Source organism: Cenococcum geophilum, assembly GCF_001692895.1.
Source record: "Cenococcum geophilum 1.58 unplaced genomic scaffold K441scaffold_43, whole genome shotgun sequence".
In the NCBI taxonomy this organism is placed as follows: domain Eukaryota; kingdom Fungi; phylum Ascomycota; class Dothideomycetes; order Gloniales; family Gloniaceae; genus Cenococcum; species Cenococcum geophilum.
In genome coordinates this window covers 136,831-160,848 of record NW_027137601.1, presented here as the reverse complement: position 1 = coordinate 160,848, position 24,018 = coordinate 136,831, and the positions used below count along the sequence as shown (strand labels likewise).

General features: G+C 48.4%; 6 protein-coding genes across 6 annotated transcripts; 3 read left to right on the top strand and 3 right to left on the bottom strand.

Annotated features, from left to right (window-relative positions):
- Positions 1-2,371: 2,371 nt before the first annotated feature.
- On the bottom strand, positions 2,372-7,739 carry K441DRAFT_577056 (lytic polysaccharide monooxygenase; the record flags this gene model as incomplete). Its single annotated transcript, XM_067644223.1, has 7 exons — positions 2,372-2,465; positions 2,500-2,549; positions 2,987-3,007; positions 3,229-3,293; positions 6,775-6,980; positions 7,059-7,248; positions 7,601-7,739. The coding sequence occupies 7 exons, from the start codon at positions 7,737-7,739 to the stop codon at positions 2,372-2,374; spliced, it is 765 nt and encodes a 254-aa protein (XP_067500439.1).
- A 2,513-nt stretch (positions 7,740-10,252) lies between these two features.
- On the top strand, positions 10,253-12,697 carry K441DRAFT_698795 (PH domain protein). The gene is made up of 5 exons (XM_067653097.1): positions 10,253-11,111; positions 11,186-11,673; positions 11,729-12,066; positions 12,117-12,556; positions 12,618-12,697. Exons 1-5 carry the CDS (start codon positions 10,574-10,576, stop codon positions 12,644-12,646), a joined length of 1,833 nt encoding a protein of 610 aa, XP_067500438.1. The 5' UTR covers positions 10,253-10,573; the 3' UTR covers positions 12,647-12,697.
- A 918-nt stretch (positions 12,698-13,615) lies between these two features.
- On the bottom strand, positions 13,616-15,001 carry K441DRAFT_229784 (uncharacterized protein). The gene is made up of 3 exons (XM_067640638.1): positions 14,648-15,001; positions 14,411-14,544; positions 13,616-14,346 (listed from the first exon to the last, which is right to left on the bottom strand). The coding sequence occupies exons 1-3, from the start codon at positions 14,900-14,902 to the stop codon at positions 13,824-13,826; spliced, it is 912 nt and encodes a 303-aa protein (XP_067500437.1). The 5' UTR covers positions 14,903-15,001; the 3' UTR covers positions 13,616-13,823.
- A 99-nt stretch (positions 15,002-15,100) lies between these two features.
- K441DRAFT_642378 (protein-L-isoaspartate O-methyltransferase-like protein) lies at positions 15,101-16,327 on the top strand. Its single transcript, XM_067646687.1, has 2 exons — positions 15,101-15,435; positions 15,510-16,327. The coding sequence occupies exons 1-2, from the start codon at positions 15,334-15,336 to the stop codon at positions 16,077-16,079; spliced, it is 672 nt and encodes a 223-aa protein (XP_067500436.1). The 5' UTR covers positions 15,101-15,333; the 3' UTR covers positions 16,080-16,327.
- On the bottom strand, positions 16,302-20,230 carry K441DRAFT_698792 (Nrap protein). The gene is made up of 4 exons (XM_067653096.1): positions 19,691-20,230; positions 19,430-19,630; positions 19,205-19,379; positions 16,302-19,152 (listed from the first exon to the last, which is right to left on the bottom strand). Exons 1-4 carry the CDS (start codon positions 20,192-20,194, stop codon positions 16,394-16,396), a joined length of 3,639 nt encoding a protein of 1,212 aa, XP_067500435.1. The 5' UTR covers positions 20,195-20,230; the 3' UTR covers positions 16,302-16,393.
- A 118-nt stretch (positions 20,231-20,348) lies between these two features.
- On the top strand, positions 20,349-23,064 carry K441DRAFT_665415 (PLP-dependent transferase). The gene is made up of 8 exons (XM_067649500.1): positions 20,349-20,510; positions 20,562-20,656; positions 20,712-21,494; positions 21,544-21,879; positions 21,926-22,116; positions 22,174-22,357; positions 22,427-22,469; positions 22,520-23,064. Exons 1-8 carry the CDS (start codon positions 20,445-20,447, stop codon positions 22,628-22,630), a joined length of 1,809 nt encoding a protein of 602 aa, XP_067500434.1. The 5' UTR covers positions 20,349-20,444; the 3' UTR covers positions 22,631-23,064.
- The last annotated feature ends 954 nt before the right edge of the window (positions 23,065-24,018 follow it).

Here is a 24,018-nt window from a genome sequence, read left to right as displayed (position 1 = left end):
AAGTTAATCTGCTTCGTTACTCAGCGACTGAATGATGCGTGACACCAATTAAACAACGAGGATCTTCGTGAGTCAAGGATCTGGTAGACGATTTCCGAACATAGAATGCCAAATAAAACAAATAAAACAAATAAATTGGTGAGAGCATGGAATAGAACACAAGATTTTTGAGTGTCGTGAAACCCTTCTCCCTGCAATACACAAGCATCATAGAGGAGAAGGGCGGTGGCTGTCATTTGTAGAACCTCGCCCTCATACAGGCAACTAGTCCACCAGAGGGAAAATATCATGGTGAGTCGGGAAAGGTGGCAGAGAGAGAAAGTGCTTGCTGCGTGCCGATTTCCCGGTGCCCCAGGGCTCTGCGGTTGGAATTCCGCTTAAATCCGTTGTGGTGGTTTTTGGTGCCCTCTCCTACCGCATGTCGCTATCAATCTTGGTTTCAAGCTCCTTGGTGGCTTGAGCCATGCCACACAACACCAAGAGCCCAGGCCGATGCTACAGACACACTTCACCTTGGTTAGCAAGCTTACAAACCTCGCATTAAGAATTAGCCATACAATATGGACCACAACCACTAAAAGCTATGGAACCGTATGAGCGCAAACTAGCGCAGAAAAGCTTGATCTGGACCGGTTGCGGCCCATCGTGTCGGGGAAAAGACGGGAAAGAAACGTGCACCTTGCCCTCTTCGACGCTCCCAAACGTATCAATACCGCAGACTGAATGATCAACCTGGCTGAGATACAAACATATTGTGTTAGCCATCCTCGCGGAATGTGGACCACAGCGATGTTTCTTCGGACGAACACCATGAGATAACCTCTTGCTGATTTCTGAATAATCTTCTCACTCTCCTGTCGCTGATTGAGACATAAGACGAGTACCGAATCCTGTCTCGAAAATGCCGTCCGTAATGATCCTCCTGCGGGCCCAAGAACGGAGACTAGTCGTCGAGGAAAAGACTTCTGTCGTGCCACCACGCATGCACCCCTCTGACAGGTGCACTTTGAGTAGTACCAGAGCGTTGGGATCGAGTTGTGCCACCAACTTACCGCCCCCGAGGGGCCAATATACCAGGCCACCGGGATATATCATCGCCGAATGAAATACGCCCAATTGTCCTACAGTAAATGGTTCTGAGGCTCGGCCGAGCTCTCTTGATAGCATGCAAGGTCGCCCCTTCGCGGAGCCCCTGTGCTAATCCTTTCGGACTTGATGTGACACCCTTCACATTAAGCATTAGTCCGTCTCAGAACCATTGTTAAATATATCAAAGGTATATATATCCCCGATGTTCACCAGTTGCGCGGGCTTTTTTTTTCGTATCGATATCCTTCTAATTCGCGCACCGACTGTCTTTCAGAAATTTCCAGCTCAACCCAACCAAGCGAAAAAGGAAACAAAACCAGGAAATTTCCCCGCTTTTAGACATGATCCCCAGATATTCACCGCGCTTTGTGTCGGCCCGGGATCTGATATGCATTAAGAACGTGGGTCGTCCGGGTCCGATTACGCAGATTGCTTGATGAGACCGCTTCTTACGACCACAGCCATTGTGTTGAGGTGTTAGGAATTATTCCGTTGGATCGACGATATCACCGAAAACCACTGGTTTTAGGCCAAGCATTCTCTCCACCTCGAAAAACAAAACTTTCTCATCTGGTGATCGTTTAGAAGAGTTCGTGACATTGATCGGCATAACGTTATGTTCAAACTAGCAATTAGAAAACAAAATACGCCATCTAGGTGCATTCGTCCGAAAGCGGATGCTGATTGCGTAGACAATGTTAATGCATCACTACTTGTTTCAAACCTGAGTTTCCTCGCCATGGCAGGAGTTATCATCGACAGCCAACGCAACACCCGCTTTCAATTGGGTATAAGAGACGCTGTATCCCTGCGGAGAACTCCTTGTGGGCTTCCATCAGCACTAGCGCAAGCATGCAACTCCGAACTCGTGGTATTGATGACCCGAATAACAAGCCACGATGGCACAGCAGGATGTCGTAGTCATTCTGCCACGCTTTCCGTGCGTATTGAAGGATTGTGACTACCCGGAACATGGGATTGGGCTACACTCATGATACATTTACTGGGCAGATGGGAAAGACGAGTAACGTTTACTTTGTTATTAGTAGAGCGTGGTAAAGCTGAGTCATTATTAGGAAAGCAGCCCCTTTTGCAATTTAAAGATTTCCACGAGATTAAACCAGTCAGACGTACGAAGCTCCTTGATGTGAACATATGATGGCGAGAACGTAGAAGCTTAATTTGATTTCAATTTGTGTAATGGGTATGTAAGAAGGTTGTATGGTTTAGCGTTTCATACCAACTTATCGTAATGCCCATGCCCTAATTAGGTTATTCTAGCTCAGCAGGTTACCACAGCCGGGCCAGACACAGTGTATGCTTTGCCCCCACCATTCGGATTGCCCGAGTTGTTGTAAATATTGATCAAGGTGCCGCTGCAGTTACTGTCAGTATCATCCTACCTACAACTATGATGCAGTTGCACTGTACGCTCCTGGGGAGCTAACGGTCGTGCCTGTCTTCGAACCACCGCCGGTGACCAGTAGCGTTACCAATACTCAATATGAGTATAAGGCCATATTTATATTGATACTGAATAGCAATCCAATGTTAAAAAGATATTAAATATTAAATTCTTGCTAAGCCTCTATATAAATATAGGGTGCGAACCGTGTACAACCAAGGCCTCGACCCAATTACACGCCCGGACGTCGCCTAAAATAGATACTTTACGTCCAAACTAGACACCTTACATCGTCCCTATAACCTTTATACACCTTTTTATACTATATTACGTATAATATAGTATATATCTCTAATGCTTATTATGGTAAAAGCTATGAAACTGGCTGTTACATATATTTTTATATATTCTCTTTTAAGATTCAATATCATTCAGTATTGAACATATCGTATTGATATTGATATTGAATGTTCAATATTTAATACTGATAACACCACTGCCGGTAACATTAATCTAAGCACATATCATCTATACAATGCTTTTATCAATATTCAATACTCATCGATAAGGATTTAATATCCTTTAATAACGCCATAATAGTATATTATTAAATTAAATATAAATTAAAAAGGATTTAAATATTAAAAAATACTAAATCCTTATTAATAAGTATTAGGCATTAATAAAAGTACTATATCCATGCTATATCAGCATAAGGATTTTCCTATCCAAACATATTCTATTCCGTGATAGCGTATATAAAATTGTGCCCGGTCTTGCTGCGAGGTAGAGTGTAGTGCTGCAATCGTTGTTAGTTCTAGCATCTTACAGAAATGATCAGTGATGTAATTGGTCTGGTTGGGTTATTGGTTGGGCCGGTTGGCAAATCGCGAAAATCGCAACCGGTTATGAGTATTAATTGGCTCGCAACTGGTTGGTTAATGAAAATTTTAATTAACCGGTTAACTAGCTAAAAACCAGCTAAACTAGTATAGTTAGTATAGCGCTTTGGTGTTAAGGATTTAGGTTAGGATGTACGCTAAGTAAGGGAGCCAGAGCTAGTAGATCCTCTTAATTCACCACCTCATTTCCGTACGTTAATTTAAGAGTTAATCTAGGTGTAGTTGACTTCTGAATCAATCCGGCGGGCTTTAAAGTAGTACGCGGATTAATCCAATTAAGAAGGCAGTTAATCCAGGTATTTCGCGTCCCTATTTATACGAGCCGCCCTCATCGCGTTGCCCTTATCGCTTTTTCCTTATTACCCTTATACCTACCTATCGTTAATTTAATGGAGGGCTTTATTGTTTCCACCGGCTAATCATCGCGTAGAGTAGGGAGTAGCTTTGCAAGTAATAGTCGTACTATAGGTAAGGCTCCTACCGTCTCTTAAAAGCGTGTTAGCTAGCCCTCTAGTAATAAAAGAAGAAAGCGCTAAAAGATAAACCCGGAGCAAGCTCCAGCAGAGCCTCTTACCTATTACAAAGTTAAATCCAACTTAGAACCTAAGCCGCAGCAAAGCTAGAGCCCCAAATAACCGCGATTTAAGGTCTATAGCTAGTGGTATAGGCGTTATAAAGACCTTATAAGTAAGAAGAGGCCCTAAATAAAGTCCTCGCATATATAGGGTGAAGGAAAAGGATATGCGATCGTTTACGAAGCCTTAGGCGTGCGATATTACTACTACTATTAGTGCCTAGATAAGAAGAAGGATCTGACTTATAAACCTCTATATAAGTAGCCCGTACTCTCTTATAGATACCAGCTAATTTAGAAATAGCGCTTAATAGTAATTTAACAGTTTTAGGCCACTGGAAACAAGCCTATTAAATTAATTAGAAAGGTAATCCGGTTCCAACTTTAGGCCTAATTAAACGTCTTATTAAATAGTAGGAGTATATTTATAATGCCTAGTTTAAAGCTTTTAAGCTTTTACTAATCTAGTAGCTGGTATACTGCCATATTATATTTTACTAGATTAAAAACGTCTACTTTATTAAAATAATTTAGCACCTAAATAAAGGCCTTATAAAGCTACTTCCTATACGGAATATAATACGCAAATAGGTAATAAAGGAGTTTAGGAAGTAGAAGAAGTTACTACAGGAGGACTTATATAAAGCTCGCTTAAATATATACCTGTCCTTTAACTTATAGACATCACCAAATTACTTCACTATTATCGCGATAGTTGCCTATTATATTAATCGCCACGGAGCCCGCTAAACAAAGCTTCTTACTATACAACGGCTTAAGGGAGAGCACACTAGTATAAATATAGCCCAGGCAGTCCTTAATGTAGTTAGCGAGTATAGGATTAATAGTTAAATTGGGTATTTTATGCTTAATAACGCGTTAAGTAATAATATAGCTATTAACTTAATTCTGAAAACTCTCTACCCTAAGATAATAGAAAAGCAGCGGAAACGTCGTTAACTTTAGTATCTTGGCTATATAGTTAACCTCACTGCCTAGGCCTTCCTTCTAGGTAGGGCTATAGATACTACATTAGAGGAGCTAGAGTTAGCGTACAGCAGGTAGGACTTTAAGGCCATTAAGGGTATCTAGAGGAAGTAGGGAGCCCTTAGTCGACTGTATAATATCGTAAGGTATATTAGGATGTCGCCGCAGCGTCACAAGGAGTTTCGGAAGGTAGTAGTAGGTAGTAAGTAGGCAGAATTCGATCAGCTTGAGGTAAGTATTAAAATCTAGAGCCAAAATCTAGAGTTGATTTTCGTAATTTCGCAGTTACTCCCCTTGTATAACGTAATAAGACAGGGGTTTAATTAGATACGGGACCGGATTTTATATTACCCTAGGCTATAGTTGCAATACGGTCGCAATATTTGCAATATTTAAAATATTATAACTAACTCTCTACTAGTTAATTTAAAGCAATTCAACCCGATAGAATTCCTACTTTAGCTCTATTATACGTGCTATTAATTACAAGCAACGTATTTAAAACTTTTATAGTAACTATATACCAAAACGCGGCGAAGGTATAGAAAATAATACCCTTATAACTTACCACTGGTTTCTACTTAAGAAGCTATCCTTAGTCCTACAGCCATTCTATAAGGCGACTATATATAGCCAGGGCCATAAACACATACTTTACTACTGGTTTACTACAATAGATTAGCTTTTTAGGTGTCTTTTTAATGCATAGGAAGATTTTAAAGAACTCTAAGAAGAATATGGTGATAGTAAGGAGTATGCCTATTTAGAAGCTTTAGCTTATGCCTTATAGGAGAAGTACAAGTAATACTACAAATACGTAGACGACAGCGCCGCCTATTACGCTGCATAGGTTCTTCTTCTAAATAAGAAGTAGGAGTGGTTTTAGCAGGAATTTAAGAAGAATAAGAATAAGAAGTACTGGCTATATGGTAATCCTAAGGATCCTAAAGATCGTGGTATATAAGGCCTTGTGGAGGACCTCTGGTTAGAAGAATACAAAGGCAAGTATACAACCGCGGCCGTTTAGAAGTCACCTCCTACTCAGTATACACCTAGTAAAACCTTTAGTGGGCTCCGTACGCATAAGTAGATTAAATCTATACCTCTTAGTAAAGCCAACGCGTACTAAGCCTATATTAAATCCAAGCTCAAACCTACGCCGATCCTCTAGCTTACTAGAATTTACTATATTTCTTATAGCCAGAGCTCGCCTAATTCGCCCTTAATATACTAGCTATACTACTTATAAGCGCCGAGTGCAAACGAGTGTTTAGCTCCGCTAAATACCTTATTACTAACTCTAGTAATCGCCTTAAAGCTGATATTATTAAAGCAAATAAGTGCTTAAAGTCCTGGTATGGGCGCCCGGAGGCTAAGGCCTTTAAGTAAGGCGTTAATCCTAACGTTAATGATTTATATAAGGAAGAAGCTGCCGCTAAAGCCAAAGCTGCCGCTAAAGCTGCTGTCGAAGCTGCTGCCAAGAAGGATTCTAATACTTAGGACGACGCGGATCAACACACTAGCGAGCAAAAGGGTAAGCAGGCAGAGGAGGCAGAGGAGGAAGATGTGGAAGATGAGGAAGATGAGGACGATTCTGTTAAGTACATTATCATAGATAATTAATCGCGACTTTAACACCATGCCAAGACCTACGATATTTTAAATATATGCAATATTACCTGGTTACAGCTGGTTAACCGGTTTGCCAACCGGTTTGGAGCTCCTGATTCGTAACCGGTTGGTTAGGGAGGTCAGATTCGGCCCCAACCAGACCAATTACATCACTGGAAATGATTATAGATAGCAAATTGGCTTACCAATAATCTCAACCCGCAGGAGATACTGTCCCGAAGCGACACAGCTGGGCATGGTGAAGTATGGCCATCCACTATTGGCAATCATACGATCCAAACCCCACTTACCACTGCTATCGAGGCTATTTTGGGAGACTTTGAACCACTGCAGGCCACTCGTGCCAGATGTTGCACCATTGCTGGCTTTCGCCCTGATTTTGTAAGCAAAACTTCCCAGCAGCATAACTAGATCGTATTCCTTCACAAGGAAAGTTCACTAATGCTTCAACTCACATATAGGAGATCACGGACCTTTATAACTCTTCGCAATTGGGTTGTCTGGGTTGTCTGCAACCTGTGCACCACCAATGACATGGCCCCACATAACGCCCATCTTCGCTCCTGCAGGAACGTCAATGACCTTAGAGGAAATGGGTTGGTAAATTCCAATGTTGTAGGCGATATTTGCATTGTTGACGTTCATGATCGGGTTCGGTGCTGTTATTAATGTTCAATAGTTATTAACAATAAGGATTTAGTGCTTTTTAATATCTAAATAAAATTATATTATTAAATAAAAATTTAATATAGTGTTATTGTTAATTAGAGGTGGACCAAAAGATAAAGATTGAGGACTCTGTCTTATTGCAAGAAGCTCTAGAGCCTTATTATATACACGAGGTAGGTGGCAAAAGGATGGCGACGAAGCTGACGATAAAGCTGACGACTACGATTCGTAATTGCCACTGCCTACAACGCCATTCGGTTGGTAATAGGTAATGGGAATAGGTCGACAGTTATTAAAAAGTACTAATCCTTATTGATAAGTATTGAATATTGATAACAGCACTGATCGGGTTGTCCGAGCTAGGAGAGCGGATACCAACGAGTTGGCCGTTGTCGTTGCCGTTGACAGAGACACGCTGTGCGATAGTGTGAGCGTGCGAAATGTTGGAGAGAGCAAGGAGGGGGAAGGCTGATGTCTTCATGGTTGTTGACGTCTTATTTCTTCAAGCTGGATTACGCCAGCAGGGGCGCGATTCCACTGTCAAGTAGAGAAACTCGAGGTTAGACTACAACAGCTGGGGGAGCCTGTTTATATAGCATCATCTAGCGAACAGCCCGCGACTAAGCATCGATATCAGGAAAACCGTTACTTACTCTAATTAGATTCTAAAGGAGACTGCCCACAATAAACACGAAGCAGCAGTCTCACCAGCTGCTCTTTGCCTGACCTTGGCTTCTCCGCATTTGAACCTGTTCGTCTATCTGGATCTTGGGATCTCAAATTAAAAACGCCACACCCGCTGCAACAGTAATAAGCTTATTTCGCACTCCGAGGAGCAGGGATTTTTCGAAAATCGTACGGCGTGATTGGCTAGCCTTGCCTGAAACCAGCGAGGAATCCCTGTAGAACCTTTATATAGCCGACGGCCGGCTACATCCTATTTGAGAAAAGGCAGTTTCGAGGTGAGGAACGGACGGGGATGCTCCGACAAGATGTTTATATTGGAACGTGACAGCAGGAATAACGATGATATGAAGGGGTATATCAAGGATTCTGATGGGTTGGCGTTCTATGATTAGACTTGTAATCGTCTAGTGAGTAATGTTGACCGATTCGCAGGAGGCTGGCAGGTGAAGCGGTTGCTCATCTTTAGTCGTCTCTCTGGCGAGTTTCCAATAATTTGAGTTACAGTAGTTTGTACAACATCTGTCCTGATGTCAATGCGTGTGGATGTTTCAGGAAATCTGCGTGCGCTGCAATAAAATCATTAACCAGAATACTAATATTTGGGCGAGTCTAAGAGTCGCAAGAAAGCGAAGTTGTTATGGTATAAATCTTTTACAATGTGGACTGGTGAGTCATGACGGCAAAGAATGACTGCATCCCGGCCAAGGCGATCTAGGGAATGAAGTCTATACACTGTATTCATGGGTCTCATTTCGCTATTCCAGGTGAGCTAGACTCTAGTACCTCTAAACTTTAGCAAATACCGTGATTTCGGATGCTTAGAGTTCCATAAAGCAAACAGAAGTGTAGATAGCTGTTCATGAACCTATTCTGGCCAATTTTGTAATATACAAAATGCCCTACTCTGTAAAAGAACGAGTTGATTTGTGGGCCCCGTATCTAGGCTTCGCGGATACTCTTCCTTATTGGTGCTTTTGGCCAAGGAAATGCGTGAGTGTACCATAGTTTCCAAATTACTTGCTATGAGTATGTTGGAATTTCTGCCCAAAATACTAGTCGTGCTGAACCCGCAGGGGAGTGTTTCTCGGATCATATAGTCGTCACCGAAATATCGGTAAAAATCGCAACGTCGCGCATCATCCCCCTATCAAAACAATATACCCTGTATAGCCCCACCAGTATAGCTCCAATTTATATAAATAAGAGCTATATTGGTGGGGCTATAAGGGTATTTTTTTAAGGAGGAGAGGGGTTATATTAGTCAACGCAGAGCCTCAATTTAAGTTTAGCAGCTTTAGCAAAACACCCCATATAACTTTACTAATATAGCTCTATATTGGTGAAGTTATATGGGGTATACTGTTTTAGTGGGGGTTGATGCGCGACGTTGCGGCTCTGCTTTTTACCAATATTTCGGTGATGATAATTTTAAAAAATTTAGAATGCTGAAGAATGTTGGCTGAAAGATTATATTCCTACAACCTTCGAGCGAGGTCCAGTCTAGTAGCTGATTTTATTAGATGGAGCTCCGGACTGTTCTAAATTAGTTACTTGACTCGATTACGCTGCCTTTGGTAGCTAATTAACCATTAGTTGGTTATCTGATGGTAACGATCTAGGGTTAAGGCCGGATAACGTGATGGTGATGGCATATGCGATTCATTCCTGCCGCTCTGGTGTTCTTTGATGTCTTCTATGCAGGAGAAAATTCGTTGGGAGTCAAACGTCGGATGGCGATAGGAAGCACCGGCTCGTGATTGTCCTCATAACTGGCGACACTGGCGATCTTTTTTGGTGTAACTGGCGAAGATCTTCCTCTGGGCACGAGTGTAGCTGTTCAAGATCCGGCTTTCCTATCCGACCTGCCCTAAAAGGGTGAGATCAGAGAAGCACATGATAGCCATACCAGGTGGTGTGGAAAAGCCATACTCTAAGGTTGCGACGAGTGTCAGTATTCGATGTGTGGGACAACGTTGTCAGCGTTGTGCGGCATCGGCAGCAGGAGTGACATTAGCACCATGGGGGACTGCTACAAGGAAAAAGGAAGCGGTAATGGCCTGCCTTTTGACGGAAGGCGTGCAGGCGGAAGATGCATGATGATGACGCCGATCTCTGGTTGAACGTGCGGAGGGCCGCGGATCCAAGGGACTTAGGCGCAACGACGCACGACAGGGCGCAACGACGCACGGCAGGTCGCAACGGGAACTACTGTACTTGTGGAGAGTGTGGCTTGCCCAAAGATGACGTCAGTTGGTTTGAGTTTTGGTGTTGCCCGGCAACTCCAAAGATCACAGCATCCCTTTCATTGTTTGACGCTGCCCTCTTCATCTTCCGACGCTCTTTAGGAGAAATTAAGTCCGGGTAAGCAGCCGTTGCGATTCGCGTTACTAGCTGTCGTGTATCGTGAATGGACTTGCGCACACTGCTCAGCCTCAATCTCCTTGCCCCCAGCCGAGAAACGTCATCAACAGTGTCTCCCCACCCTCAAACGCGAATATCAGTCTTCGACCTCTTCGGAACCAACACCGCCCACTCAAAAATTTCCTACTGTCTAGCCAGCAAGCCAACTATTCAGTGTTATCCACAAGGTGAGGCGGCCGACACCTGCCGAGCGATAGAAACGCTGTCATGACTGGTGCCAGACCGCAGACGCCATTGCAGGGGCTATACAATTCTGTCCCTACACCAAACAATCCCACTCACCTAAATCGAGGCTATGGAGCATCTGCCAGTAATGTTTCCTACTTCAATGTCGAGAGCAACGATTTCGCGTCAACCCCCGGCAACCCGATCGACCCATCCCCTCTATCACAATCTCTACGGCCGCATCCACGCATAGGCAAATTCGACGAGAACTTTGATGCTAGCCAGCGGGAATCTCCAATACTGCTTGATGGCGACATACCACATCGCTTTGCCTCTACGGCATCCACGCTAAACCACGGCGCTATGCCGTCTCGAGGAGGAACTTTGAAGAAGAAAGGGTCTCTTCGTAGAACAGGAAGCTTAAAGCGGAGCGGAAGTAGGAGAAGTATTCACGCTGGTAGTATACACGGTGTGAGTATTGAAGACAGCGATCACATCTCGAGCAAGGAGAATAGCGTGTTCTATACTCCTGTTCCAACAACGGGCACACCAACCGAGATTTTAGCAAATCGGTTTCAAGGTATGTGGTCTCCATTCCTTGACTGATGTTAAATGTCTCAACTGGGCCCGCAGCTAATACTACATAATTGACAGCTTGGCGCAAATTACTCAAAGATCTGATCACATATTTCCGGGAAATGCAGACCTCATACGAGCAACGCGCGAAAGCTCTACTCAAAGTCTCTAATGTTACAAATAATACCAACACTCCTACTGCATTCCTGACTGAAGGTGGCCTTAACGAAGCAAACCGTATCCTGCGGGATTTCCACAAGCAGTCTGTGGTGGAGGCAAATAAAGCTCGTGATATTGAGGGTGAAGTTATTGCTTCATTAAATGGACTGCGGGCAGATTTAGGCCAAAAGATCAAGGAAATCAAGTCGCTTTCGGGCGATTTCAAAAATTCAGTGGAGAAAGAGAAGGAAAACACACGGAAAGCGGTCGCTGGTCTTGAAGAGGCTCTCGTAGCTGTGGATACAGATCCATCCGCGGTAACTGGCAAAGGAGATCCCTACGTAGTGCGGCTGGCTGTAGATCGCCAGGTCGAGAGACAGATCGATGAGGAGAACTACCTTCATAGGGTTTGCTTGAACCCACCATCTCGCATATTTGAAACCTGTAGACTGACTTGAACAGGCTTACCTCAACCTCGAAGGTTCTGGAAGAGAGCTCGAATCAATCATTGTTGGAGAGATCCAAAAAGCATATAACGCTTTAGCGGGTATCCTGAAACGAGACGCAGATGAATCTTACGGGACTGTAGACAAACTCCGAAATGGGCCAATTGCAATGCCTAGGGATCTTGAATGGAACCAATTCGTTGAACACGATCCGCATTTTGTTAACCCGAGAGTTTCATTACGAAGACTGGAAGATATCGAGTATCCAGGCAAACATCATCCAGCCACTGCTGAAGTAAGAGCTGGAATGCTTGAGCGCAAGAGCAAATATCTAAAGAGCTACACGCCGGGATGGTACGTATTAATTTCTATTCTTGCTAAGCTTTACTGAATTAATTGTTCAGGTATGTCCTGTCTCCTACTCATCTCCACGAATTTAAGTCTGCGGACCGAATATACACTCAACCTCCTGTCATGTCATTATACCTGCCAGATCAAAAACTAGGATCGCATTCTCAACCAGGCGGCTCGTCGCATAAATTTATCCTGAAAGGTCGTCAGACCGGACCCATGCACCGAGGCCATTCTTGGGTCTTTAGAGCCGAATCCTACGATACGATGTTGGCATGGTACGAAGACATCAAAAGCCTGACAGAGAAGAGTGGCGAAGAACGAAATGCCTTCGTACGGCGTCACGCCCGAAGCGTCAGCCAGGGAAGTCACCGGTCTGTGAGTAGCGATGGAGGTTTAGACGAGGATGAGGCAGACGAAGTTCCGTATTCTGCGAACCAGTCGATGACGAATGAGGCCGTGAGGGAAGAGCCCCCACAACGACCGTCTCCAGGTGGGCGATTCCCAAGCGATATCCAGGTCAATCACTTACAAGCTCCACTTTCGCCTTCTAGTGGTAGCTCGGAGATCGATCATGATTTAACAACGGCGTCTGGAGGCCTGCAAGGGCCGTATCTAGGCTCCGGGTATCAGGAGCACGAACCGAACTACGAACTTGGCCATCCTCAACAGCACGGTGCTCCACAGCCAATTCCTCAACCACAGCAAGCGTATCCACAACAATACGGCTACAATGACGGCACCATGTCTGCTGCGCTAAACTTACCCTCGCAACAATCACAAGCACCTTACCCAACTTCACCGGACCCCGCTCCCGCCGCCTATCAGCCTCAAGCTCCTTATGTATCTCCTATTCAGCCATCTTCGTATCCTAACAACCCTCCTGATATTGAAAGACACAACAGCATGTATGGTGATTGGATGGCACCAGCAGCCAGTGGGGCAGCTGCAGGGGTTTTAGGTACTGGGGCCTATCACCATCACCAACAGCAGCAGGAACCCCAACCACGATATCCAATTGAGGAAACCCCAGACCCAGTCTCACATTCACAAGTCCCAGCACGAGTACCCCTCAACCACACATCTCTTAGCGAACCCGTCAGTCTCACAAGCACAGTTTCCACAGTCCCCACATCCGTTTCCAACGACCCAGCCCGCAACGAGCCTTTTTTAGGCGAGGCTGAGGCAGCTCCCGCTGTTGCCTCCGCGGTAGCGTCTAAAATCGGCGGGCCTGCTATGCAGGAGACAGAAGAGATCTTCCCTTCTGTCACAAGGCACAACACGGATGTCAGCGTCAGTGACTTGCATGTCCCTGGACAGTATCCGCAGACGCCTGTTGCGTGATGGGGCTGGATCTGTGCTTGTATCATATTTTCCTTGTTTTATCTGGTGGAGGTATTTAACTTCTTATACGGTCGCTTATTGCTTTTGCTTGAGATGGCGCCGGGGGCGGGAGCTTTATGTCACGGTCTTCATTCTGCTGCACTCGTTCTAGCGTTGGGTGGAAATGTCCCTTTTCTCTTTTGCTTTCGTAGCAGGCGAAGAGCTTGCAACGATTCGGAGGATTGTTTCTTTGCTGAATTTGCTGATACGCGATGATACCTATGTAAAATGCAAACATCTTATTTATGATATATTCCGTGTTGCGATATAGCTAAAGCGCTCCTGCACACATCAACAACATGCCACAAACATACGCATGACCGTATCAACCGCATCGATCCCCCCAGACAACCAAGCGCCGCAGATCTCCATCCCCATCACCCGTCCACCAACCCCTCGAACAGCCCATCCCGTCTCCTTCTCACCGTCTCCGCCTCCGCCTCCAGCCTCCGCACCTCCCGCCTCGCCGCCTCCTTCTCCATCGGCAGCCCGCGAAACCGCCGCACCTGCCCCTCCAGCTCCTCGACCCGCGCCCGCAACTCCCCCAGCGCGGCCTCCTGCTCCACGAGCTGCACGATCCCCGCCGCGGAGGCCGGCTCGGGCGGTCTGCCGGCGCCGCTGCCGGTGGTGCTGCCGGTGGTGGCGGCAGGCGTCAGGGAGGAGAGGCGGTCTTCGTATTCGCGGAGCTTGGTGCGCAGGTGCTTGGTTTGGCGCGTCCAGTCTGTTGTTTGGCGCGGGAGCGAGGCGGGCGTGGAGAAGGCGGGGGAGTGCAGGGTTGAGAGGTCGGTGCGGAGCGTGGTGAGGTGCGTGGTGAGGTAGGATTGGAGGATATGGAGGGAGTCGAGGTACGTGGAGAGGGAGGCGGAGGTCGTGGTGTGGTGGATTAGGGCGTGCGCGAGACTGGGGTCGGAGGTTACCTTAGCTGGTTAGGGAGGGGTGGAAGGGGAAGGGGAAGGGGATGTACGTTTCTGGGTCTGTGTCGGGCGTGTCGAGAGCTACGGAGGTATTGGCGAGAGCGGTAAGGTTGCGCTGTGCTTCGGGGGTTAGGTGGGCGGATATGGTGTCTAGGATGTGGGCGTCGGAGGAGGGTGTGTCTGTCTTGTCCGACGAAGTTAGCCGGCGTTGTCCACTCTCAGAAAACAAATACAAATCCTCTGCTGTCACATTTCTCTCGTTTTTGCACAGTTGTAGAATGCCTTACCTCCTCCAGCTCTTTCAGTGCCTCTCGTTCTACTCTTGCTATGAGCGCTCGTTCTTCGTCTGCATGCTCATTCACCGTTGCGAGCGCCCGCAGCGCTTTCAGCGTCTCCTCATTGCGCTCGAAATTGGGTATGCTCCGCCCGGCGTATTTATAGCTCAGCCAGCTCTCGATGTGCGCCCAGTCTTGGGCCTGGGCGCGCTGCTGGCGGGCTTTGGACGGCGAGAAGAGGTCTGTGGGGGTGAGGGATGTGTCCATTGGCTTGAAGGAGCAGTGTAAAAATTTAAATCATTGAAAAGAGGGTTGAGATAATAGGAAAATTGGGAGAGTATCAATTGTCGTGGTGGTCGATTTGAGGGTAAACAGCGAAGTTTGTTCTGGCTTGTGGCCCATGCTTTTCGGCCAAGACATACCCCGGATTTCATAGGGCTGAATTGATTCATCACCCCACCTCCAACTTTCTGAACTGCTTCAATCCTTCATCGTCGCAATTTTTATATTTCCCTCTGCGGCCGTCAGCTGTATAGCAAAAGAAACACTCCTTTACATCAATTCTGCCGTCAGGACGGCCTCTGCACCCAACCGCAAAACTCTTCTTCATAACAGTCCTTATCACCGCAATCACCCTGAAGTTTCTACCAAGTCTCCTCCGCTTTTTCAGCGGCCCCTCACAACATAGAAGCATCAGCATGGCCTGGCGCAGCTCCGGCGCAACAAACACAGCTCTCGTCCAAAACCTCACCGGCAATGGCCTCATCACCTCCGACCGCGTCAAGACCGCCATGATGAACGTACGCCACGCCCCCCCCTCCTCCTCCCCTCCTCCGTCACCCCAACCTGAGGCCAAGCTGACGTATCCCGAAAGGTCGACCGCGCCCACTACGCGCCCACACACCCCTACGAGGACTCCCCCCAGTCCATCGGCCACCGCGCCACCATCTCCGCGCCCCACATGCACGCCGCCGCCTGCGAGCACCTGCTGCCGTACCTGCAGCCCGGCTCGCGCGTCCTCGACATCGGCAGCGGGAGCGGCTACCTAACCGCCGTGTTCGCCGAGCTCATCAAGCCCGGTGGTGCCGTCGTCGGCGTCGACCATATCCAGCCGCTCGTCGACCTCGCCACCGCCAACGCGCAGAAGAGCGCCGCTGGCCGCGAAATGCTGGCATCGGGGCTCGTCAGGTTCGTCAGGGCGGATGGGAGACTGGGCTGGAAGGAGGATGCGCCGTATGATGCGATTCATGTCGGGGCGGCGGCGGCGGAGCATCATCAGACGCTGGTGGATCAGCTGAAGGCGCCGGGGAGGCTGTTTGTCCCCGTTGAGGAGGGCTGGGTGCAGCACATTTGGGTCGTGGATAAGAAGGAGGATGGGAGCGTGGAGAGGAAGAAGTTGTTTGGGGTGCAGTATGTGCCGCTGACGGATGCCCCGGCGGGGTGAGACGATGGATGTGGAAAGAGAGGATCAGATTGAGAAGTGGGGTTGGACGATGATGAACTACTGACTAATAGAACGAAGCATTTTAAATGGCATGGATTTGCTCGGCTGGTGACGGGACCATGGCTAGATGCAGATTGTACCTAAGCATTACCTGGAGAATCAATTATTAGTGGCGGTCGATACCTTGTGAGGACGCTGCGCATATTGAAAATCAAAACCAAACCTCTTTTCTCAAGTGGAAAATTGCTTCATGCTCGAGTTTACAATATGCGTTGTTCGTATTTGACATAGAGACGAATGCGTTATGAGCATCCCTACTCCCTCACAACCTCAACCCTCTCAATCAATTCCCCACCCAACCTCGCAATCTCAGCCAAAATCCCTTCTTTATTAATCTCAACCTCGACTCCAGCGCCCTCCTCCCCTTCTCCACGCTTACTCTTCTCCCCAGCCATCGGCACGCTTGAATACCCAACTCGAACCCTCCAGCCCCTCCGTGCCGTCGTCGCCGGATTCCACAGTCCCGCAACAACATCCCCGCCCTCAACATCATAGAACCAAATAACTGCATGCCCATAAATCTGCTGCAGCTCATCCAAAAACAGCGCTACGGGATCATACCCAACCAACTCCACATCCCCCCCCACCTCGGCCTGCAACTGCAAATTCCTAAACACCCCCCCATCCACGCCTTTCTTCTTCCTCGCCCGCCCAGCCCGCGTGAATTTCGCGCGCAAACGCAGCACGAAGTCGTAGTCATCTAGCGCTGACACGAATAGCGTCTCAGGTCGCAGCTCCGGCGCTGCGCCGCGCGCCCTCGCCATCGCTACATCCCACTCCCTGGCCGCGGCGACGGCGGCGCGCGCCAGCGCCGTCATGCGCGCCGCGACGACCTTGGGCGGGCGGGCGCGGTCCGTCCACGTTGCGCCGTCGGCGTCGAGGCTGGAGGCCGCAAACAGCACGACGCGGTTCAGCGCCGGGTCGATGCGGCGCCAGGCGTCGAAGCGGGTCGTCGTCGCGGCCAGCTGCTCGGGCGTCATGCCGGTGGCCGCGCCGTCGGCAGCGGCGCTGAAGTCGACGATGAGCGGCGCGTGGCGCCAGTCCCAGCGACTGAGGAAGAGCAGCGTGCGCAGCAGGGCGGTGCTGGCGCTTGCGGGAGGCGCCCATGGGTGCGGGTGGAGGAAGGTGCGCGCGACGAGGAGCTCGATGGTTTCGGGCGCGAAGTGCGGCGTCAGGAGGTGTGCGGCGAACCATTTCTTGACGAGGCGGAGCGAGGGCGAGAGTGCGGGGAAGCGCGTGCAGAGGGTTTGCATGGCTTGGGTGTGCGCTGGCGCGCGGAGAAAGTCGCATTTGTACGCTGCGAGCGCTAGGGCGGCGGCTTCGCGGTTTGGTCCATCGAGCGCTTTGTCTTTGAGTTTGCGCTCTAATAATGTGGCTTCGCGGTCATGGTGGATGCGGAGGCGGAAGGCGGGGCCTAAGGGTGTAATGATGTCGAGGAATGACTGGTTCTGGAATGGTTGCGAGGGGTTTTCAAGACCGACACGCGTTGTAAGCTCTGTATTAATCCCGGACAAAAGAGAGGAGAGTTTAAGGAGGAAGGCAACCTTGGTGCGTTGGATGGCGGCAAGGTCGTCGGGCCAGCGGCCGGAACCTTCAAACTGGACAATTATGGAGGCTGGATGGGTCATATATTTACCGGTATTAGAGGATGGGACGTTGATAGAGGAGTAGCGAAGCTGAGGATCGGCGGCTAGGATGTGTCTGATTTGAAGAGGTAGGCCGTCCAAGCCTCGAATCTCCTTTTCAAGAGCTGAGAAAGCGTTCATGAGAGGAAGGAACGTAGCTGTGCCAGACTGTCCGGTAAGCCGTCCGGAAGAAAGAAGCCGGGCGAATTGATCACTGGCGATTACTGAGTTGTCTGCAACCTCTGCACTGATATGCCTTCGAAGAAGGTGCTTGACAATCTGCCCTAGAATAGATTCACCTCCCTCTTTCTGCGACCAGACAACACTTTCCAGGATGCTGCCGTCCTTAAAGCGCCTCAATTCAGCTTTCTCACCCCAGAATTGCCGGAAAGATGCTGCCTCTTTCTTGTTCTCTGCTGGAGGCCCGTGATCCACTGTCCGCGCAGCATTGGCAGGGTCTGTAATAAAACCGACTAGAATGCGCCCTTCCCGGCCCTCTGACGGCTTAGCAGAACCGACCTGCCAGCTCGTCTCCTCAGGTAGAAGGATGGAGATCGATGTAACTCGGTCCCCGAGCCCACGGACCAGGGTGCTGTATAGCTTCCGGCAGGCCTGCGAAAGTTTTTCATGGAATTTTCTGTCGCTGAAGTCATAATTCAACGAAGAAAGCGGAACATCGACGATTCCATCGTATCGGTAGAGCAGTGGATCGGCCTTGATAATGAAAGTAGGTTCAAACTGGTCAAAGGTTGAACCTGCAAGCATTTTCACAGCCATACCTGCTTCTTGCTGTAGTAATTTGTATGACCAAGGCGTCACCTTGAACAAGATATTCAGGTTTCGAGGCCCATCAAAGAAGGCCGGATTACCATCACTTTTCGGAATATTGACATCTTTAGCCTGAAACAAGAATGGGGCCCTCGCAAGATCCCGGTTTGCAAGGAATTGGAGAGTCGCCTTAAAAAGTTGGTAACTGCTGTAACCAGCAGACAGAAGTGGCACACCGGCTCCTGGATTGCTTTGCAAAAGAACGGCCATTACAGCGGCCCACTCGAAGTTCCCGAAACCACCCTTTCTGATCTGGCTGTTAAACCCACGTTGGCGAAGCCATATACGCCCTAGTAGACAGGCATCCTTGTAAGCGTCACACTGACTTGATGCCGCATGCAGTAATTTCAGGTATGCTGTGACGGAGCAGTCGGCTTGTAAGGTTGCATTATAGAACGGCGTTGGTGTAAGCTTCGTGGAAGAGCTATTCTCTTCTAAGTCCTTAGGCCGTATGCAATTCTTCTCCGGAAGCAGTTTCTCAGTTGAAAATGTTTTATCTGCAGCAGTAGGGATGATTTGAATGCGACACTTGGAGCCCGAGAAGTCGTCTGGGCTTCCGTCTTGAAATAATATTAGTAAAGGGACTCCAAGAGGGCTAGTAAACACGCTCACCTCCGCTCGGGTTCACAACTATAATTGGCTGTAAATGGTTACCGTTAAGACAATCAAAGGTTATCTTGAACTTATGTTCTTTCGAATCCGTAATACCAGCAGCTATACAGGCTAAGTAATATGCCCGCTTGTAGAAGTATCGATGATTGAGGTAGTCTTTCTCTTGAAATAGAGACTGAAGATCATTAGCAGATTTCCTTAGTTAACCGAAAAGTGTGACATTACCATTGGCATGGTCACGACTAAATCAATTGCTAGATCTTCACCAGCTCTCGTAGCTATCTTCAGCGGATAGCTACCTGTCGCATTTATACCCGCGGGCCTATCATATTGCAGCTTGTATTTGGCATCTCGTGGAGGTCGAGGGTGTGGGAAGGGTACCGCAACTTTGCTGGATTTGAGAAGCGATCTTTCGGCATCATGGACCTTACAGTATTCTGGTCAGCCAAAATGGGTATGAGGGGTTAAATGAGTCCTTGAACGTACCGACAGAGGTTCGCGACTCGGTATTTGTTCAATGATAGTTTTGAGTGTCCGCATCGCATTCTCCGCTGGAGCTTCCTTCTTGGCATACTTCGGTCTGACTTGCTCCAAAAGCTCATCGACTTGCAATTTGAACATATTTGACTTGTAGACTTCGGCAGTGTACACTCCATCCTGGGGTATTTCGTTTCTTTTCTTGCTTGTCTTCTGTTCTCTCTTGACTTGGGAAAGCTTCGCCGGCTGGGTGTTTATGTGCTCTTCTTCCTCGCTCTCCGACGCATCATCCTCAGTTAATGCATCCTCTCCATCTTCACTGTCCATTGATTGCCCTCCTTCAACGTCTTCCGCGTCCTCCATTAAGTCATCAACCTCGTCAGAGCTAGCATTGTCGAAATTCTCCTCAACTCCATTTATGGCACTCAGATCACTGTCCAAAAAAGATGCAGCATCCTCCTCGCTGCTGTCGCTGTGGCTCAACTTCCTCCTCTTAGTGGCGGGCGGGGCCATGTTATCAGAATAGCTCGACTCGAAGTTGCACGAAACTACCGAGCGTAAATTTTCTCGTTGTTCAGGGTCGTGTGGCTTTGCACTTGATGTCTTATCGATAACTCTAAATTTTCACAGCCGAACATCGGACTTTACGGGCAGTCTCCGACGTGGCCACCAGTCATTTTCAACCGCGGAGTACGACTAGAGCTTTTCCTATGCTTAAATTTTGACACGAGCCTAACCGACTGCTACAGACAGCAAGGACATCATGACGGTTCCAATTGCTAACGTCGAGAACGAGGTGGGCGAGACCATTCCGCCTTTGACAGCCCACGTGAGTCACTGCAAGAGCCTATTGCTTGCTGCGAACTGACTCTATGGGTAGGCAGTAAGCGTGTCGCTACCGACGTGGAGCGCAAATGTGGGTTACGAGGAGGGGCAGGAGTGGGTGCTCAGCAGAATGAAAACTGGCTATCCTAGGTGCGCCAAAAGCATTCCTTCACGCGCACGTCTACTAACTTGTGTGGGCACGAAGGTTCTTCATCCACAAGTCAATTGAAAAGTTCGCCGCTGCGGTCGTCGAGAGTTACGGCCTTCTCGGCGAACGAGCGTTGCTCTTTCCATCCCACGCTGTTGCCACTCGCTGCGTCGGTTTCTTCCACAACCAAGCGCCTGAGCTAGGTCCACAGCAAGTCCGGATCGTTGATCTCGTCCCCAGTGCAGAGAAAGCTGGATCTGATGGTGTGGAGGGGGTGTCGCCAAAAGTCTCGGCAGTGATCTTCCCAGGCGACCATTTCAAGATTGCTAAAGCTTTTTGGCAACACTCTGGTGACGGCGTTTCCAGTCGGCGAGCCGAGTATTGCCACAATTTGTTTAGTAAAGGAATCTTGATAGACAGCAAAAAGCGAGAAGAGACCCCACGTATGTGCAAGGGTCCAAAACGATACCGAACGAAAACATCTATAGATATTACCGGCCATCCTTCCGTTACCAGCAACTCCAGCCCTGAAGGGCCTAGTGGGGCTGCTGAGGTGCAAGAACCCACTCAATTTGTAGAGGAAAGATTTGGAAGGAACCTGGATCTATCGCTTACTTCAAATGCCAAGCTAGCCATTAGGCGACGCATCGCTGGCTCGCTGACAGCCGATGTGGGATTGACTGAAGCTCTGGCTTTGGAGGAAGACCATGAAAGGTCGAGGAAAGTTGCAGGATTTTCCGAAGATGATGTATACCTGTATCCAACTGGCATGAGTTCGATATTCAACACCCACAGAAATTTAATGGCTGGAAGAGGGCACCTCAAAAGTATTAATTACGGGTCAGAGGGTTTTTCTAGTTAAGCAGAGGCCCTTGCTAACATGTTGCAGTTTTCCATACATAGACACGCTTAAAATTTTAGAAAAGTTTGGCCCAGGCTGTTTATTCTACGGGTTTGGATCTTCCGAAGATCTCGACGATCTTGAAAAGAGGCTAGAAAGTGGCGAGACGTATCTCGCTTTGTTTACCGAATTTCCTGGGAATCCGCTTCTCAAGTCGCCTGATTTACGCCGCATTCGAGAACTAGCCGACAAATACGGCTTTGTGGTAGTCATTGACGAGACCGTGGGCAACTTCCTGAATGTTAATGTCCTGCCGTATGCAGACGTTGTAGTTAGTAGCCTCACAAAGGTGTTCAGTGGGGATAGCAACGTGATGGGTGGGAGGTGAGTGTGCCGTCTCATGAGGTAGTTAGTTAGCTTACTGAAACAGTGCGATCCTGAACCCCAAGGGACGGTACTACGACGTTCTGAAGCAAACGTGGGAGGCAGATTACGAGGACAACCACTGGGCAGAAGACAGTGTTTTTCTGGAGCGAAATAGTCGAAACTTCGTCTCACGCATTGAGCGCATAAATGCCAATGCGGAAGCCATTTGCGACGTCTTACGAACACACCCACGTGGTATGGTAGCATCCGCTATCAACTGATAGTGAAATTTTCAGCTGATAAGATGGACAGTGAAGCAAGTCAACTATCCAAAATATAGCCCCACCCGGCCTTTTTATGACCAGTGCCGTACTCCTGGGGGGGGCTACGGCGGACTGCTATCGGCGACATTCTATTCTACTGCTGATGCCGTGGCTTTTTTTGACGACCTCGACACCGCCAAAGGGCCCAGCCTAGGAACAAACTTCACTTTAAGGTTCGTAAAATACACCGATGATCGTCGCGACTCGATCTGGGATCTTCCTGGAGGCTAATCTGACGCCAGCTCGCCATATGTAATCCTAGCGCATTATACAGAATTGGATTGGGTGAGTGAATCAAGCCATTGCAGTCCCATGAGCCTTTTTGACACGGCCAGGCCGCTTCGTTTGGAGTCGAGGCAAATTTAGTGCGATTCAGTGTCGGTCTCGAGGACACGGAGGAGCTGGTAAACATTTTCCGCCACGCGCTCGAGGCGATACCGAATTGAAGGGTGCGTTAATCATCGGGGTGAGACGAACAGTCGTATACCGTAGTTGCCCGTTGGTAGAAAATGGTTCTAAGATCGGTATAGTCTTTCGGCGAGGTCATAGGAAAAGGCTTGGTCTAGGAGCATTAGCATTGCGCTCAAGGTTTCCGGTGACTAGTATTTCGATGAACTAGATATACTTTTCAAAAGTGGAGAGCTCTGCGAGCATCTCTAGTTGCGAATGTTATATCACGAGGATATTCTCGGACTCTGCGACGCGGACTCGCAATTCTATGGAGATATTATTGGATTTGGCGAAGAGATGTCGGAGCTGGCCCTGTGGCCCTATGTCGAGGTTATTGCTCAGACACAGCCTGGCCAGGCGATCCTTCTCTGCCTTCGAATTAGAAGTTCTAAGGATAACTACCATGCCCTAACACTAGCTATCAGCGGGACCTACCGCGCTTTATTTAGCTGGTGGCTGTGCTCTGCACGGCAGGAAATACAGCCATTCTCCCCCAAAAAAGAGGGAGCCATTTTTCGGTGTCGCCGAAATTCAAAATCATTTTCTAAGACCCGGCGCGTTTCGAGCTCGTTCGTTTCAGAGTAACGCGCGAAGCTTAAGGACAGGAAAGGCCAGCATCGCCAAAGATGAAAGGACGTGACGTATCCAATTGCAGATCGCGAGCATGAAGGGTCAGCGGAAATGATTGTTGTGGCTTGGGGTGAGATTTCGAGATTGATGACTAGCAGCGACGCCCCCACAACCCTGGAATTTGGAGGCCCTGGCTCTAAACGAGCCGACGAATCAGGGTCTTAGAAAATTTGTTGGCAGACACGAAAGGGATTGGCAGCGTGCATGGCCTAAAAAGCATTTTATTGTTGTTGCAGTGATCGAGGGTCGGTGAGAAATGACGATGTCGAGGTCAATTGTAGGGCCAACCAAGAGGATTGCGGTCAAGCTCCTGGCTCTCCCGCCCGTTAAAATATTCCTGCCGCATCCTGCGATCCTTCGTTCACCGTCTCTCCCGCCCCTAGGGCCGCTCACCCACATCCACCCACGGACGACGGCCCTCATTTCGCTGCATTGAGACATGTATGTTCTTGGAGCTTCCCAATCCGCACGCGGGCGTCGGCCCTGCGACGCTTCTAGCACCTTACGGCAGCCACGCAAGAGACCACACGGCACCTTACTCATGGCCCGTGGGAGATGAATTATCTGTGGGGTAGGCTATGTTAGAACAAGCGATCACGACAGGCCTTTGATCAGCCCTCCAGGATCGTGAAGGTCGGACGCCCATTCCGCCACCTATTAGGCGAATAATCGAGACAACCCTCGGCGACTTGGCAAGCCCTGTGAAGCTTGAGAAATTCCCCGACTAGTAGGGTTTATTTCGGCAAAGCAGCAG